Source organism: Vanessa cardui, chromosome 27, assembly GCF_905220365.1.
Source record: "Vanessa cardui chromosome 27, ilVanCard2.1, whole genome shotgun sequence".
Taxonomy (NCBI): Eukaryota; Metazoa; Arthropoda; class Insecta; order Lepidoptera; family Nymphalidae; genus Vanessa; species Vanessa cardui.
The window spans coordinates 8,024,764-8,044,093 of record NC_061149.1 but is presented as its reverse complement, the minus strand read 5'-3'; the positions used below and the strand labels follow the sequence as shown (position 1 = coordinate 8,044,093).

Below are 19,330 nucleotides of genomic sequence, written 5' to 3'. Positions count from 1 at the left end.
CTAAACTAAAGACTACGAGTGCGCTGTACAAACCTTAATATACCAACAAGATTCTTATAAAATATATTAAAAGATACACATGTATTGTGTAAGAAATATAGTATAACAATATTTAATGCGAGTTAATCCATTTTGTTGAAGTATCTAAAGTAATTATAGGTTACAATTACTGAGATATGACCTTATAACAACTGTTTGCAGTCATCATCTATTGTAAAAGCATATTAAAATAGACAATTTAATTACATTTTAATACAAGTTGTATTAGAAAGGCCTTAAATCTATTTTAAAATATGGCATTTTTCTAGAGATACCCTTTCTATCTCTATAGTGTAATTATTTGTGACTTTTGGAGTTGCGAATTCCCGGACTTACCGGATACATTTAGACTTTTCCAGGCCAATCAGATGGTATCTAACTAATCGGTTTTTTTAAGCTTTTTAACCAGAGACTGGCTAAAACGTAGACATTGAAAAATATCGTACTATAAAAAATCCTTAGCAATTTTAATTTATCCGGCCTTTTTTGTCTAAATTTTAATTAAAAGTTTATTATATTTTCAGTTTCTTCGCCAAAAGAAGTATTTTTGTTACCATTTACATTATCTGCAATTTTTTTTATGAACTATAGGTACTCTCATCATCATTTGGCATTATATTACGACTTGTATAATTTGATCAGTAACAATTGATTGACAGTTATCAAAAATGCGTACTTAAAAGGATGTAATTGAATAAACTAGAAAATACAGTGTGATTTTGAGTATACCACTATGCTATCAAGAGCTAGCACCACTCACAAGGATTAGAATGGTTTTTGGAAGAAATACGGTCTTCTGATTTATACAATAGCAGTACTATTGTACTTATTTGAAGTTTAAATAAAATTATATACATTATTGAAAATAATATAATTTTCAATTGCATAAAACTATTAAGTTAAATTTTTAAGTCCTTTGGATCTAGGATTATTTATTTAATTTTCAAATTTATAGAATAAATAAATGCTTACAGCGGGTTTTTTGAACTGGCAACACCAACCCGAGATGCATACAATCAACTTGGCTTTATAAATGCTAATAAATAAATACAATCGGAAATGTAAATGTAAAACAATATTGTAAATATTAAAGCAACCATTTTGTTGTTATTGTTACAAAGTTGTTACACCATTTTTGAAACAATAGTACATTGTTGATATATTATCTTATTGTTATAATCTATAAAATAATGTTCATTCATATTGCCATTCATTCGTTGCTCACTGGAGGTGGTTTTCCACTCGCTAGGACCTTCTTCATCGACTTCATCATCCCAGGAATCAAACCTATGTGCTTGTCTACACATTTCACTGCACATTTCTCAAATTCAATTGTGCATTTGTCGATCTGTAAAACAAAAGGGATTTAAAAATTAAGATTCTTTTGAATATATTACAATATAATATTATATTGTTACCAGAACCAAAATTGTGTGCAAATTTTTCTAATAATCTGGAAAAATCTATAACTAGTAGCTAAAAACAATTTAATATATTCTGTAACTTTATAAACACAATATTTTATTTGTCATTGCTTGTTTCAACAATATATTTCTATGTTTATATAAAAAGCTGGGATGTGAACTCACAGTTTCCTGGCTGGGATCAGGCCCCAATCTATCTCTCACTGAGTCATTGCAGTCCATGACGCAGCGTTGCAGTCTGTTTTGAAGATGGTTGATCTCTTTCTACAACAAAAATCCATTAATTTAATTAACCTCTTTGTTTAATAGACTTAATTTATTTAACATGGTACCGATAACCTTCTCAAACCTGACATTGTACACAGAATATTAGTTAGTTGTGTGACTATTCTAACAGCGTATGCTGCAGAGTCTGCCTGCCAGAGATGACAAATCAAACTCAAATCAATCATTTTCATTACAATCGGAATGATACAGTATACTTTGATTACGATAATAATCATTTACAGCAGATTTTTTACCAAAATGAAAACTATAATTTTGAGGGTGACATTATGTCTTGCTTAAGAAATATCATGGGATTAGATGTTGAAAAATATGTGTTTGTTATGAATGGAGAAGAAGTAAGATATGCTATCTTTTTGATTAGTTTTTCTTCTTTCTTTTAATTAATAATACTAACCACAATACTTGCTTATCATATTTAATATCAGTCTACCACAGTTTAAAATGTAATCTTATTAAAAAATTGGAAAACAACCCAGCAGTAACTCCATTCATGTTAATAAATTAATTCTAACTGCTCACTATTTCGCAGCTTCATAATCTTGTACCAAACTATTTGACTTATAAATTAACAAATATCCATTATTATATAATAATTTTCACATGAATCATTTTCCTCTTTTAATTTAAATCAAATAACATGGTTATTTTTACCTAATACAGTAGTCGTGTAAATATGCTCACCTGCACATAGTTGTTAGCTTGGTTGAGAGGTGTGGTGCAGTTCTCTATGCAACCATGAACTCTCTCTAAAGATGACTGCTGATCATCACAACACTTCGACGCACATCTGTGCATGTCACCCTGGAATACAATCAATCAAACAATCTATAGATATGTACAGATCACAAAATATTATTGTGTGCTATTTATATTATTATTGAATATTCGAATAAAAGTAATTATTTTAATGATTACAGACAAAATATAGACAAGAAATAAAACTGATGTAATTTTAATAAGAATGTCCTCACATTCTATTTTCTAGGTAATATGTCATTATTCTTAGTCTATTTGTTGTAATTTCAAATATGAACTGCCAATTTTATTATTTATACATATATTTTTACTCTAAAACATTAAAAAAGAAATTGAAATATTAAATACTAAGAATTTTATAACTGTATTCGTTTTAAGTTTAAATTTATTGTAAGTAATATTTTTTATTCAATGGATATTATATTGAAATTTGATAATATATTGTTCATTATTATATACAATTGAGACTAATATTTAAAGTATTATGTTGCATAAGTCTCACATGATAAGGCATAACCTAAAACTTACTTGCATTTTTCTTAAATAACTTCTGTCCAATTCATTGACGAGATTCGTCATCTCCTGCTCAATTCGGTACTTCTGTGCTTCAACCATTTTTGTTAATATTAATTTTTCGTATATTTAAATAATATTGTTTTGCAAAAAATTTCAATCGGCGGTTTGATAGCCTTAGCTTACTTTGACAACTACAATTCCTATTACTTATTAGCGCATGACACTGACAAGTGACAGCTACTTCCTAGCTCTCATACAGTTGCCATTAATAAAAAAAATATTTCAATATTAATTACCACAAAAAAATTGGTTGCATGTAAAGTCGGTATACGGGCGAAAGTTTTACGTGACAACGACTTTGAGTGGTAAAATAATTTTAATGTGAATATTCATTCGTATAGTAGGAAGAAAGATGAAATAGAAGGATGAAATAGAATAGTAACAATTTAAAACATTTATTTATACAAAGAATTATATTTAAAACATTAATTTATACAAAGAATCTCGCACTGAATTTTGTCTGTCTCTCTCGCTCTTAGGCGGGCTAACCATGCCCGAGTGGAAGGCACGCGTGCCTCTCACTCGCTCTCATTGTGAGCGCATAACGTGAGCGGAGCGTAACGCAGTTTCTTGAAGTGTCACCCGGCAAACCAATTTATAAGACGTTGTCACGTCAAAAAAATTGTTAGCTGAAAGTTTTTTTTTATGGTAGATTGGTTGACGTGCAGGCGTTCCACCTGATGGTAAGTGCTCATCATAACACGTGACAATGGCGCTGTGAGAATTATTAACCATTTACTGGGAACTAAGATGTTATGTCCTTTGTGCAAGTAGTTGCACTGGCTCACTCACACTTCAAACCGGAACACAACAACACTGAGTACTGCTGTTTGGCGGTAGAATATATGATGAGAAGGTACTTACCCAACTGGGTTTGCACAAAGCCCTACTACGAAGAAAAACACTTAACTTCTATTTCTTCTATTTATCACGATTTGTATTTCTTAAATTTTCTAATTAGGTATATTATAATAAATGTACTTTAAAATATTAAAATATTTTATGGGCCTAATTCTTTTTCTCGGAGTTTGTCTATCCTTTTTTGTGTGTTATATTTTGAAGGTGTTACAAAATGTATTAAATAAAAATGAATCTAAAATTGGATTAAAAAATTGAAAGTAACTAGATTTTTTATTGTGAATGTTATACCGACACCCAATATTTTGCCTGTTGTAATAATAAATTTATTGAAAAGCATAAAGGTTTATAATATGTGTATTATAAAATAAAAATATGAAATGATAACATTATCTACTTTTATTAGATATTCATACTCTAAATAATAATAAATATAACTAATAATAATAATTTAACTAATATGAGTACAAAATATGTTTCTTCGTTTAAAATCCACAAAGGCCTAAAAAAATAAATCTCAATCCGAAAATAATATTTTTATAAATTAGCCAACATAGAACAAGTGTCACTTCAACAAGCTGGTAAGTCTATCCAGTTATGAAACCCGTAGGCCGTAGGCAGCGGGGCCTTTTGGGGGCGCAGACAACGTTCCCCCCGGAATTTTTTGCTAAGTCAAGAAAAGTAGCGGAATTTGCTTATTAATACTTTATTTAGATCTTTTAAAATAAAATGTCTTATTTAAGACTTGCTATTGAACTTAGCTTATATTTCTACATTTTATTTTAAGTTTCTATAAAGTAAGTTAAATAAGTATTTTTTTTCCATTGGAAGTCAATTTTAGTTCATTTTGTGGGAATTTTAAAGAGCACTCTTAAATTCGTAATTTCCACCAGCGGCCTTTCTGATCATTTTATTTCAGTTGCCTTAAAATAAATTCCTAGGTTTTATGCATTTTCAAAAAGTTAAGGAAATGTTTATGTTTTTTAGTTTTTTGTTTTTAAGACAATTTTGAGGAAAAAAATAAAAAAAAAAGAATAAATATCGTTTTTGGTCTCGCATTTTTAAATTTGGACCGATTATTATTGTTTAAATATTGAAAATTTTACAGTGTTTAATTGTTTTTTATAAATCAGAGGAATGAAGTAAATTTTAATTGATACTTTTTTTAAATAAATATTTGTAGTTGTATTTTTGACAAATTTTGAAATAACTCAAAAACGGTTCACTTTTTCATGATGCATATGGGAATAAAAATATTGCAAATAGTCACCCCTATCACTCCTAACGAGAATACGTCGAATTACCAATAACCCTGTATATTTTATTGAGTAACTCTTGGAAGACTGCTTTGGTGCATCCGATTCCTAAAAACGGCAACCGCCCAGATTCGTCCAATTAATTATAGGCCTATAGCCATCACTCCCTGGGTTTTTGTCGGGGGCGTTCAGCCGATCATCTTCTAGATTACCTTGCTCATAGAGGGCGGAGGCAGTTGAGAGCAAGGAGGAGGCATAAACACATAATTTCTATGGGTTTCTCGCGAAAATAAACTTTTTGGCAGATCGGAGCATTAAATTAAACACATGGTGAATGCTCTGATTTAAAATTCGTCAATGCTGGTGTTCCTCAAGGTTGCGGTCTCATCAATGACTTGCTGCAAATCTGTAACATTCACTGCTATGCAGACGACAATGCCATAGACACCTCACCGTGGCCACCTCCGGCCGGTGGCCGGTGTAAACCGGAACAAACTTGTGTCTGACATCGAGTCTTCATTAAACAAATTCTCGGACTGGGGCTGGCTAAACTGAGTCCATATATGATTACTTTATTACTCTATTAACATATCTGATGCGGGGAAGTAGACCGGCATGACACGGATATTTTAAGCCTCGTTCAGTTCCGCGGTCAATTGGAAGGCAAAGCCAAGTTGGGTTCAAAAAATCTCAGTGTGTTCAGCAAGTCAAAAGAAGATTTCACGTCAGCCCATCGCCTATGACTATACAAGGCGCAAACTCGACCCCACATGGAATACTGCTCTCACCTATGGGCAGATGCTCCCCATTATCAGCTTCCTTCATTTGACCGTATCCAAAGCAGAACGGCTCGAATTATAGACGATCAAGCCTTATTGGACCTGCTTGATCCTTTTGCTTTGTCGGCTTTGCGTAGAGATGTAGGATCACTCTGCATCTTCTACCGAATTTTCTACGGGAAATGTTCCAAGGAATTATTCAGATTTCACCTTCGGACAACACGTCAAAATTCAAAATTTCACCCGTACCACGCACGCAAAATCCACAGTAGCGCGATTTTTAAGACACTTTCTACCTTGCACAACAACTCCTGTTTTTCCGTACCGATGCGACTTCGGAACCTTAAAAAAAGGAGCGTACACTTCCTTAAAAGCCGGCAACGCACCTGCAAGCCCCGCATGTCCATTGGTGGTGGTAATCACTTTCCATCAGATAAGGTTCCTGCTCGTTTGCCCCGTATAATATAAAATATCTTAGGTTGTCTTTTAAATAAATTTGTATTAATTATGTATATTTTTATATATCTAAGCTTATTTTAAAATAAACCTTTTGCTTTTTTCTGGAGCACGAGTTTATTCCTTCTCATGTCTCAAATCAAACACGTTTTATTCTAGTACGCTCTTATAAGTACTATTGAATAATATTTTAGTATTCAAAATAATGTACAGCAAATTTATATAACAATAAAATGCGTCTTAATGGTTCGTCTTCTAATTGAGTCTCTAGTTTTGTAGTTAAATAGTGATTTAACTATTTGTAAAACGTATAAAACCTATATTATCGCAATTCCCTAAGCATTACTTAAGTGTGTTAAAGATTAAACGCCTTGCTAACATAATTTTTCTTTAATGGAAATAAGCTCTCCTGGATCCATGCCTAAAATAAGTGTTCTACAGGGATAAACTTTAGCACCTTTTCTACTTTGAGTATGTATAAATGGTCTTTCTTTCACTGATTAAAAAAAAAATAACTACAATTATATGTAAAAAGTCCATTAATACGGTTATACAATTGGTTCATAACAAATAAGAAACTAAACGTGTAGTTTTGTTGATTTTCGTGTCGGCACTACTCATTAAAATCTCGCTGTTGGCAGTTCTGTCAAAAGACAATTTATAAATGCCTAAAAATGCCTACTCGAATAAAGTATGTTTTGATTCAATTCTTCTTTATTTTGTTTATTTTGAATGAATAAATTGTCATCCAATTTCATGCTTAATAATTGAATATTTGGTAGATAATAATTTCGACAAGGAATAGTTTCTTGCTTCGTATTTTGCAGATTACATACATCTACAGATATTTATATAATTTCAATAATAATTATAAAAAAATGTTAAAATCCGATTTTTCGCGATTATCGCCAAAAACTGAATTCTACGCGGGCAAAGCCGTGATATATAAAAAAGTCTGAAAGAAACTGACATATCTAATTATCTATCACGATAAGCTATAAAAGCTAGTCCCTGAGACATTTTAAGCTAACATCTATTAATAACATCGACACTACAATCTTTTCTGATGATTTCTGCATTGAACATTGCTTACTCAACGAATTATAACGTTAATTGAAATGTTATCAACGCGTGATTCAGATACGACACGAACTACAGATAATACAAGAATAAATATATAAGAAAAAAGTTGATTACAATGAAACCTTCTTCGTCGAGTGCGTTTACATCTATAACGACAGAAATGGAAAAACTGCTTATATTCTTCTGTTTTGCAACATTTCAAATTCCAGTAAGTTAATTTCTATTATCTATGAATTAATCTATATTTCAGTGTATTTCTAGTTGCTTTTTAAAATAGTACAAACACAAATCTTGTTATGAAATTTTTAACTTTGCCGTTTCGTAAATTCAAATCGTTTGTAAAAAATGCATTGGTAGAAAAAGCATATTATTCGATACAAGATTTTATAGATGATATATTTTTTTATAAATAAAAAAAAACCGCCTTCAAAAATGAACTAAAAAGAAAAAAATAATCAGTTACATCCATATCCAATTAACGAGTTTTTAATCACCTCTCAAAGTCGTTGCTGACATTGCTAATATAGGTACATAATACATACATACAAAAACTAAATCTATTTATTGTATAGATGACACCATTAGACAAACCTTACTATCGATACAAATTAAATGATTTCAATATAGGAATTTATTTACTTTGTTGGCACCGACTTCAAAAGGTGATTAAAAAATCGTAAATTGGATATGGATGTAACTGATTATTTTTTTGTTTTCAGTTCATTTTTGAAGGCGGTTTTTTTTTTATTTATAAAAAAATATTTAATGCTTTTCAGTGTTGTTTTGTTATTTATAATTACAATTGGTAGTGTTTATCATTCACTTTATTATATTCATACAGTACATTTCGGCTTTCGACTCTAAACATAACTCAACCCCGTTTCAATACGATGTGGACTGCAACTCAAATTAAGCGTTACCTAAGTTACAATAGCCTAATGTTAACTGCTCATCGCCAATTAGACAATACCATTTTTCTCGATGCAATGCCGTTAATCATTGAGGAATTCTCCGGGTAATCCACCATCAGCTAGACTTCAACATAGGCATGTTTACTAACATCAATTGCTTGACGACTATCTTAAAGAAATAGAACTAAACTCGTAAAATAGTTACTTACTAATAGGTTCTGATTACCAGTTGTGGTCTTCATCATCAGTTCCACTACATCAAATGTCACTTTTCGTGAGCATATGACCAAGGCACTTTGAATAAAACCGAAATCACTATAGGTGTGCCTATAAAATTTGAGGAGTTCCCTCGATTTCGCCAGGATCCCATCATCAGATCCTGATCTCCTGACAATGGGACCACCTGTAAAACATGCCCTTTCAAACAAAAAAAGAATTGTCAAAATCGGCCCAGCCATCTTCGAGTAATTCGGTAACATACATAAAAAAAAAGGCCCCGACGAATTGAGAACCTCCTCCTTTTTTTGAAGTCGGTTAAAAAAAGCGTGTAGTTAATACCTGTTGACTTCCAGGTGGGATATATTAATTTAAATAATTGTATTTAACTAACATGACTTTGTATATTTAAATGTTAACAACCTCCATCTTTTTGAAGTCGGTTGAATAAGAGTAACTACTGAGTTTCTTGCCGGTTCTTCAACCGACTTCCAAAAGGAGGAGGTTATCAATTCGTCTGTATTTTTTTTTTTTTTTTTTTTTTTTTTTTTTTTTTTTTTATGTTTGTTACCTCAGAACTTTTTACTGGGTGGACCGATTTTGATAATTTTTTTTTTGTTTGAAAGGTAGTGCTTCCCGTGGGGTCCCATTTTTTTTATTTTTTTTTCCGATGATGGAGTCCATGTGAAAACGACATAAGTCTTAAATTTGCATTATGTATATGCGCGACAAATAGGTGAATAACTGAAAATCACGTTAACCAATTTTGATAATTCTTTTTTTATTATAAAATATATACTTCAAGGGTAATTTGGTGAAAGTTTGGTAAGGTTCTGAGCACAGGATCCATGACAAATTAACGGAACGGAAGGGAACGGAACAATTCTGAGGAGCACGTTAGCGATACTCGGTCGAATCTTTTATTTATAGGTTATTTGGATATTTGAGTCACCTTCCGTAATGTGGTTATGTTTATGTAATTATCATAGTCGAATATTATAATCAACTAGCTACCCACCCCGGCTTCGCACGGGTGCAATACTGATACTAAATATACTACAGAATTTGTTTATATACGACATCACATCGCAAACTTCTAAAATTATCAGTGTTTCTTTACTATATTGTTCATGTATTACATACACAAACCTTCCCCTTGAATCACACTATCTTTTAAAAAAAACCGCATCAAAATCCGTTTCGTAGATTTAAAGATATAGGGACAGAGAAAGCGACTTTGTTTTATACTATGTAGTGATGGAACTCCTATACGGCTCGCAGTTAGGGTGCGATATGGGGCAGAATTTTTTACTATCTTTAATCAAATTTTGTGTATGTGATGTGATGTCATATGATGTACGAAATATAGTTGGTCTTTTTCAAAGTTTTTTTGCTGAGTTCGATTACAGCTCTTTCGAGGGATCCTTGTAGTTTACGCCGCGTGACGTATTAAATCCGCATTTTCGAAAGTCTATTTTTGCTTTATTCGCAAGTTTCCTTTCAAATTGTCCTCGAAGTAGTTTCTGACTCATATAAACGGAACGCTTAATCTATCCATATTAAAAAAAATTAGTTAGTCAACATCAGCTTCACTTAAAATCAAAAAATAAATAAAATTTTAACAAAAAGAAAAACCGACTTCAAACAAAACACTATTTTGAAACAAATAAAAATGTACTAAAAAGTAATAAAAATAATTGAATATTTAACATATTTTTGAGAGTCCTCCTAGGTAAAATGAAATGAAAAATATTAGACTACTTAAAAGTCGATTTACGATTATATAATGTAGTTATAATTATTGCTATATTTGGAGTCGGTGTCAGCCAACCTACACTATATCTATCAAAAAACAATACGAGAATACTTTAAGAAATATGTTTCTTACAAATTACCTTTTATACGATATTATACTGGGTCAATCAAGAGGCTCGTATCGCTTCTTTCTTTTGATTGTTGAATCGTGTACCCGTGGCTGACACCGGCTCCAAATATAACAATAACTATAACTACATTATATAATCGTAAATCGACTTTTAAGTAGTCTAATATTTTTCATTTCATTTTACCTAGGAGGACTCTCAAAAATATGTTAAATATTCAATTATTTTTATTACTTTTTAGTACATTTTTATTTGTTTCAAAATAGTGTTTTGTTTGAAGTCGGTTTTTCTTTTTGTTAAAATTTTATTTATTCTCAGTAGAATCTACTTTCTGAACCGGTGGTAGCTTCACTTAATTGTAAAATGACGATTCAAAAGTGTAAAGTAAAGTGTAGTTGTAAAGGCCCACTTGAATAAAGTTTATTTTGATTTTGATTTTGATTAAAAAAAAGTGATAATGTATGTGTAATTGTGTAGTTATTAAGTTTCAATTGAATTAATAAAATCATTAACTTCTATTTGAGATGTATACCGTCGATCGGTTCCGTAACTATAAAAAAATATAATATAATTTAATATGCAGCATTTTATAACAATGTGGATACACTTGATAGCTAAAGCCGTAACCTTTGTAATTTACACTTAATCCTAAACAAATGAGTTTCGGACGTAAAAGAGGTCGGTCTGTGGAGCACGAAACGCTTTAATATATTTATAAGTAGTGAAAATTACGCCTTAATCTTTATATTTTGGAGCAAAAGATTATAATAAGAAAGCTTGTAAAGAAAGATCACGGTCTTAATGCTATCTATCTTATAAATAATTATTCTGTAGAATTTTTACGTTTTTTGTAAGATGTTTAATATTGTACTTTGGCATAATTTCTAAGCCATCTGCGTAGGACCAACGTGCCACAAATTTTCAGCCATATATTGTCGGTGTTGCGAATGCTGAATTTTTTTTTTCCGCGTACCATTTCAAAAAAAGTCAAAATCGTGTATTCCACCATCATAGCTGAAAATATATTTTTTTATATATGATATATGTATACACCCAGGCTACACGTATTGCTAATACAATTGATAAACATAAATTTAACTTTAATTAATTGGGCATATGCTAGTGACCAATTATAATAATATCAGTTTATCCAATTGGCTTGTCTTTTATTTGACTGGTTAACCTATCTACATATACCTTTAGGTAATCTAAATAAAAAAATAATTTAAGCTATTTCAAAATATTTATAAACGAGTATACATTACTTTTCAATACATAACTAAAAAAATGACTACGTCGATGTTCTAAAACAGATATAGTCGTAATAGATGCCTTTTCGGTGTTGTTTTAGGAATCAGTAGGTAGTATTGACGTGACAAGCGTGATTTGCATGTCATGCTAAAATATATACAGAGTGTTCGCTGATTACCTGTCGCGCGACGTCTGACGTTATTAGCAATACGTTGAAAGGTGACCTCGGTTCGCACGAAACAGCTGACAATATTAATACTGATAAATGTTCATATTCTGACGTTCATAATTTCGCGACTTACTTCTCGTGGCATCGTCTAAAACAATCTCAGGTTGGGTGTAACTTTTCTCAATTATCTCGATCATATGTTACATCACACAAAAAAAATTCAAATATACTTTATTCAAGTAGGCTTTTTCAAGCACTTTTGCATCGTCATTTAACAACTGTTTTAAGTGAAGTTACCACCCGCTCGGATAGTATTCATCACATCACACACACAACAGTCTGTAAATTTCCCACTACTGGTAGTATATTCCACCACGCTGCTCCAATGCGGGTTGGTGGATACACACAGTGGTGTAAATACGCGTGACTCTCAGGGGTGCAAGAATAGACAGGGCAGGACTATAGTTTTTTTCGTTTTGCTCTTGTTAAGATTCCGCTGAGCCCCTAGTACTCGTTTTCAATACAAACGTACTTACATGCTAGTATAATTAAAAATATACATCGCGCTCATTTTTTTTGCAGCGCACAATTGTATTGGTGTTTAGTGTTTATCGTTAATAGGCAACGCATTTGCGTTTAAGTTTAGTGAGTGAAACAGTAAAATAGGCAAAGGGTCTGCTTAAATAGGGCGCAGTTATAGAAATTCGCGCAGGGCGTAGAAAAGCTATTTACGGCACTGGATACACATATGGCCGAATTTTGTTGAAATTACTAACGTGCTGGTTTACTTTCGATGTTTTTCTTCACCGCCGAGCACGAGATGAATTATAAACACAAATTAAGCATATAAAAATTCAGTGGTGACTGCCTGGGTTTGAACCCGCAATCTAACCACTGGGCCATCTCGACTCGATCATGTGTATAGATAAATTATCCTTGAAAACCAACCTACGTTATTTTTTTTAAAACACCGAGATTGCTTTGATTTACTGTGTGTGTAAAATATGTCCTTTGCCATTCTCTTCTTCTGATCAAGGAATACTACTATCTTTTGGGTTTATCCATTATTTATTTTATTAATGTGTTTTTGTTTTATTTCAGGATGTCATTTCGCAATGTCTGAACCGTCAACCACAAAACATCGTATTCAACAGGCAACTACCAGAAACAATAATCGAAACACCACTCAACAACCCTCTATCCTATCAACAAACTGTGATAGAGAATTCGAATCTTCCAATATTCCCCCAACTTGCATCAGCATCTCCCACTACAATCATCACAGACTGTACGCCATCCGTGTGTCAGAACTTAGTAAACACGCTGCAGCTGATGATAGTGAGTAATTTGCTCAAGAATACGAAAGGTGGTTCAGAATTAGCGGCCCAACTGGCGTCACCGATTATTGGAGAAGCTCTTTCATCACCAGCGTTCTCTTGCGGTTGTCCTGAAAGATTTTTACCCAATACTGTCCCTAATATCATTTCTCCTGGTATAAATTTTCCTAATTTATATCCAGGCCTGATAAATTCCAACATCATACCTGGCACACCTGTGTTTCAAGGCCCAGGTGTCGCTAATGCCAACAATAACGCCTTCATTGGAAATATTCTTGGTATGTTAGGTAATTGATTGTTTTAGTTATTAAGTTATTATTATTATTAATAAATTATTGAGTATATTGTATCTTTTTTTCCTTTTCAAAATACCTCGATCCATTTTTTTTATTAATTTGTATAAACTTTTCGTAATACATATGAATAATATAACACCGAATTATGAAAATTACTGTCGCTTATTATATTCTTTAAGTTTGATTAAAAACTTGATTGAAGTCGATATAAGCTAAGTGGGTGAATATTTAACTTGTAATAGGTAGAGAAAATGATTATTTGTAAATTACAAGTTATTTAAAATTTATAAAGGGGTAACTGCTGTCAATTATTTATTTGTATTAGCGATTGCATAAGACACATCATGAGAAGATTGTTGATATAAATACATTCTTAAATATAGCATTTGATATTTTTATAGTAGATACTAAATAAAACAATATATGTAAATTCAAATAAAATAGTTTATTACATACTTGTCTAATAATATTAACAATATCTAATAATAGAAAGCTTTTGGATAGTTGCACCCACAACCACAGGGCTCGAAGGGCAACGGCTCCACGTTGAAACTGACGCACGGCACAGTGGTGGGCATGTAACCGAAGTTGCATGTCAATTGAGCCGGAATAGCCGGCGGGATCAGTACCTCAGCAGCTACGGGTGCGTACGGCCCCGAGGGGGCAATAATTTCCTTTACGTTACCAAAGTAATTGGGGCAGTATGAATTGGTCGTGATAACCTCTGGCATACAACCAGAATTAAATGGACCAACAGAGGAAATGAATTCTGAGATACCACCGAAGAACGGTGAAAATTGATTAGGGGTAACCACTTCGGTTACTCCACCGAAGCACCCAGGGTTGAATGAGTTGAACGGAGTAATCACTTCCGTAACACCTCCGTAATAATTGGGTATGTATGACGTGGGAGTGAGGACTTCAGTTATTCCATTATAACAGCCGGGATTGAAGGGCGAGACTATCTCCGTCACTCCTCCGTAGCAGTTCGGCGTGTATGGATTTGAATTTATAATTTCGGTCACACCTCCGCAACATCCAGGATTAAATGAGGACACTGGTGTAATGACTTCTGTGAAGCGATCACAATAATTATTCGCGAACGGATTTTGTGTAAAGACTTCGGTTACGCCGCTGTAAAAATTGGGGCCGCATGTTGGTGTAACGACCTCTGTGAAACCACCGAACACATTGTTTAGAGGATATTGTTGTACGCATGGTGCGCATGGTGCGCATGGTGTTGTTGAAATGACTTCAGTCACGCCCCCGTATATATTGGGGTTCAGTGTCGCTATATTCGTGTTGTAACCGATATTAGGCGTTATGATTTCTGTGATCCCACAGGGCGTCGCTGCGATCGTTTCAGTGTAACAGGTGCGATCGTTGTAGCAATTTGGAATGAAAGTCTCGGTGACGTAAGGATTGGAGCAGAAATTGTCAGAGTAGCCACAGAATAGATTGGGCGTTATAGTTTCTGTGATAGATCCATAGCAGGTGGGGGTAATGGTTTCGATTAAGGGAACGCAAGGAGGTATGACCTCTATCGGCGTGGGGCACGGCGCGACCACATCAACCACAGGAGAGCATAACGGACCTAATCTTTCGAGGATTGGCGAGAATGTGTTCAGCAGCGCACTGGGAGCAATCTTCGAGAGTCGCGACTCGATGAGGTCGCTCACGATTAAAAGCTGTAACGCGTTCGCTAGAGCGTTCGACACGGAGTTATCGACCACCGTCGTGGCGACCACTGGTGACGTGACGACTTGAGGCGCACAGTAAGGTCCATTGGTAAGCAGCTGAGGACTTGACACGACGGTTGTTGGTCCACAGCTCCCACAGCTTGATTCAACCTGAAATTACGAATAAATAAAATACAATTATTCGACGACCTCCGTGATCGAGCAGTGCGTACACCGGTTTTCATGGGCACGCCACTCCGAGTTCCCGGGTTCGATTCCCGGCTAAGTCTATGTAGAAAAAGTTCATTAGTTTTGTATGTTATCTTGGGTCTGGGATTTTTCATAACACAAGTGCTTTAAGTACTTACTTCGGAATCAAAGTAATATATGTGATGCTGTCCAATATTTAAAAATTAAAAAAATGACAATACAATTGAGAATATTTTGTTATTTTGCCCGGCTATTATGAATAGGATGGATGAGGCGCTGTGATGATGTGCTGATTCTCTAACTCCGAGTTATAATAGAGCGGGCAGTTGAATAGTTAATATTTTGGTGGATGTCGTATAAAATATATATTTATGTAGACTTTTCTTTTTATGTACAAGATCATAATATTCTTTGCATCTTATTATTTAGATTCAATTTAATTTACAGCCATTCAGTGTCCAGTAAAGTTTTAATTTGCTTTATAAATTTAATGAAACGGTCCGGAGAGCACTTTGAACTTTTCTTCTATAAAGCTGCGTCCCGGGAATACGCTCGCGATTCAGATAAATGTCTCTTGCAGTTCTCGAATGAAATGTACATCGCTGACCCTGCTCCCCAAGCTATCATCACGATTTAAAGTAGCATTCATAATAAATGCGGAGAAACGGAGAAAAAATATTTAGTCTCGTATTTCACTTATACACGTTTCTTTATAAAAATTTATTATTCTCTGGCTTTCAAACTATCTCAATTTAACAAAAACAACTGTAATAATAAGATGAGCATAATTAACTTTTATAAAGTTAGTGTAGGTCATGTTGACGTATTCCATTTATGTAATGTGACGTATACGCAAAATTTATGTATTTTTTTTTTAAATAAGTATGCTGTTGGTCCTGACAACCTCTGCAGCGTCACCGAACAGGGGGGTGAGTAGAAATACTCAAGCTTGGATGTTGAGAAACCACTTAAGGGCTCAGAGTACGCGGGCCATACGAGTGCCTGCTATGATGCAGGACTTAGACGTAGGACTTTGTCGGCCTTCGTAGGGAGATTTAGGTATTACTGCTTTCCATCATTTATAAATAATATGAGTACTGAGCTTTCCTGATTGTTCCCCATAATATTATGAATGAAATTCGAGTTAAAAAACAAGTAATAAATCAAATCGTTTAGTAATTGATGGAAAAACGAAAAAGGAATCTTGGGTTTCATCCCCGACATTTTAATTCATGAAAGAGTTTATTATTATTGTTACATAAAAGCTTACTTGACTCTACATTAACGGTTCTACATTACTGACCAAAACAAATATGTATAAATATTATAAATGTGAAATGTTAGAGTTATTTTTGTTATAAATTGTATAACTATAATTTATTAGAATAATTTAGTTAATAATATGTCGTTTGACTATTTTTAGAATATGTTGTAATGTAATATTTTAATTATTCACGATGAATACTGGCCGATTGTCTGATACTGGCCGGTAAGAAAGAGAATGTCAAGAAATCGAATGCGACGGCAATGTTTGGTGATTTTTAGATTATTGATTTGGAAATAATGAGAATGAGAAGCTAAATTTAGATATAAAATACGGGATGTATTGTAAAACATGAAATAGTGGATAAAATGAATGTGAAAATAGCGCTAATAAATGAATCTGGAAGAATATCGTTGTTTAAACTCGTGACCATCCTAAAAGTTCAGAAGTGGGATTACGACAAGGATAAATAAAATTTCCTTGCGCGCCCACCATTAAAATTGTTAGCAGCAACTTAGAATTAATATTCAGTTGAAAGGATTTGGATTGGACCCATTTGTCGATTGTTGATTGAGGTACGATATGAGTGTTTTTAAATTTTGAATAATAATGTGATTGTAAAAGTGAAACGATGTGGTGATGGCACCGGAAAGACTCTAGGAAATGACACTAAAAAAATAGATTTCATAGTATTTGTTGTCTTTTCTTGGGTTAAATTAAGATTATTAATTTTTTTTTTTTTTAATTGCTATTTATATTAATACCTTCGTTGTTACTCGCATATTTTTGGTATGTTATTATTGTTGAGCGTAGACTACATGAAAAAAATATTCTTATTTCCTACACATTAATTTTATTTATTTATTTAAAAAAAAAAAACCAATCATGCATAAACGTTTTAATGTCACACATAATACTAACCCATTTTTTTTTCTTTTTCTTGAGCTTCAGTAACATGGATCAATGCAATGCCTGAGGACGAGGGCTGCATGATTATGATGGTACCCGAGGATGAGGGTTGGATGATGATGATACCCGAGGACGAGGGTTTGATGATGATGGTGCCCGAGGTTAAGGGCGTGATGATGATGGTGCCCGAGGTTAAGGGCGTGATGATGATTGTGCCCGAGGATTAGGGCGTGATGATGATTGTGCCCGAGGATTAGGGCGTGATGATGATTGTGCCCGAGGATTAGGGCGTGATGATGATTGTGCCCGAGGATTAGGGCGTATTGATGATTGTGCCCGAGGATTAGGGCTTGAGGATGATTGTGCCCGAGGATTAGGGCGTGAGGATGATAATGCTCGAGGATTAGCTCATAATGATGATTGTGTCCGAGGATTAGGACATAATGATCATTGTGCCTGAGGATTGGGGCATAGTTATCATTGTGCCCAAGGATTAGGGCATAATGATAATTGTGCCCGAGGTCCTTGGCCAGGATTGATTGGAATTTTCAGATCACAACGTGAACTTAAGGTGCAAATGGACAGGAGACTAGGGAAGAAAAGAACATTATCTTCTGCTGAAGTTAGAAAGGAAGACCATGGTGAATAGAAGCGGAGTGGCGGACACAGCACGAATTGACATAGAAAACGTAGGGGAAGGTGTTCAAGTTCATCAACTGAATAATCTGGTCGGTCAGTCGGTAAGTCGATCGAAATTCATCCAAAACCTAAGCATTCTTATAATGATTCTGAAAACGATATCAGCCAAATACTTGATAAATTTCTGTCAATTATCGAGGACGTTTAAGTTATCTTACGAAAATAATGTTGTCCCGGAGTTTGATCCTATGAGTAAAGAATAACTATTTTAACTTAGATAAACAAAGTTGACGAATGTGCGAAAATATATGGTTGGAATGAAAAAGCTATCATTTACTATGCGCTTCAAAAATTATGCGGTATTGCTAAGTCATGGTACCAGGGCCTGCTTTCTTTACTGCTTAGTTGGTCGGAATGAAAAATAAGCTTATAGAGTCTTTCCTTATCCGAGCGGATTTTGTTGAACTAGTAACTGAAATACTTAATAAATGGGTACGTTATGGGGAATCTAGAGTATTGTGATTGTGCAAAGATAAACCTTTTAAATCACGGGTTAGACGATTGCGTGGTTAAAGTAGGAGCACGAGCAGCTAATCTCTCTGAACCTGAGCACGTTTTAAGATACTTTAGGTCAGTTAAAATAGGAACGCACGGGGACAATGGCGATGGCAAGCTATTTTGAAATGGCAAGTCTGAGCTTAACAAAGTTTAAAGCTATAAAAAAATAGTCAGAATATTAAGCCCAACAATTAGATGTTTTAGCTGTAATCAGATGGGTTATTCTAGCTTAGGGTTATTGCGACAAACCATTTATTTGAAATTCAAAATCAAAAGAAATGAAAATTTATAATTAGTACATTTCCATATTCACATATGCACAGAACTAACATATTTATGAATTAAATGTAAGTTTATACAATTTGACTCGACATTGTAGCAATAATGTCATGTTATTTGATATTAATAAATTCATTTATAGATTTAAGTTGATAGAGGGTACTATGTACCTACCAATTAAATCCTGAAGACAACTTGGTAACCTAATTGCTTA

General features: G+C 33.6%; 3 protein-coding genes across 3 annotated transcripts; 1 reads left to right on the top strand and 2 right to left on the bottom strand.

The window, feature by feature from the left end:
* Positions 1–336: 336 nt before the first annotated feature.
* On the bottom strand, positions 337–3,222 carry LOC124541169 (protein FAM136A-like). Its single transcript, XM_047119031.1, has 4 exons — positions 3,036–3,222; positions 2,433–2,552; positions 1,629–1,727; positions 337–1,387 (listed from the first exon to the last, which is right to left on the bottom strand). The coding sequence occupies exons 1-4, from the start codon at positions 3,120–3,122 to the stop codon at positions 1,250–1,252; spliced, it is 444 nt and encodes a 147-aa protein (XP_046974987.1). The 5' UTR covers positions 3,123–3,222; the 3' UTR covers positions 337–1,249.
* A 4,408-nt stretch (positions 3,223–7,630) lies between these two features.
* LOC124541007 lies at positions 7,631–13,577 on the top strand. The gene is made up of 2 exons (XM_047118779.1): positions 7,631–7,723; positions 13,047–13,577. Exons 1-2 carry the CDS (start codon positions 7,631–7,633, stop codon positions 13,575–13,577), a joined length of 624 nt encoding a protein of 207 aa, XP_046974735.1.
* A 480-nt stretch (positions 13,578–14,057) lies between these two features.
* On the bottom strand, positions 14,058–17,688 carry LOC124541005. Its single transcript, XM_047118778.1, has 2 exons — positions 17,653–17,688; positions 14,058–15,428 (listed from the first exon to the last, which is right to left on the bottom strand). Exons 1-2 carry the CDS (start codon positions 17,686–17,688, stop codon positions 14,058–14,060), a joined length of 1,407 nt encoding a protein of 468 aa, XP_046974734.1.
* Positions 17,689–19,330: the final 1,642 nt, after the last annotated feature.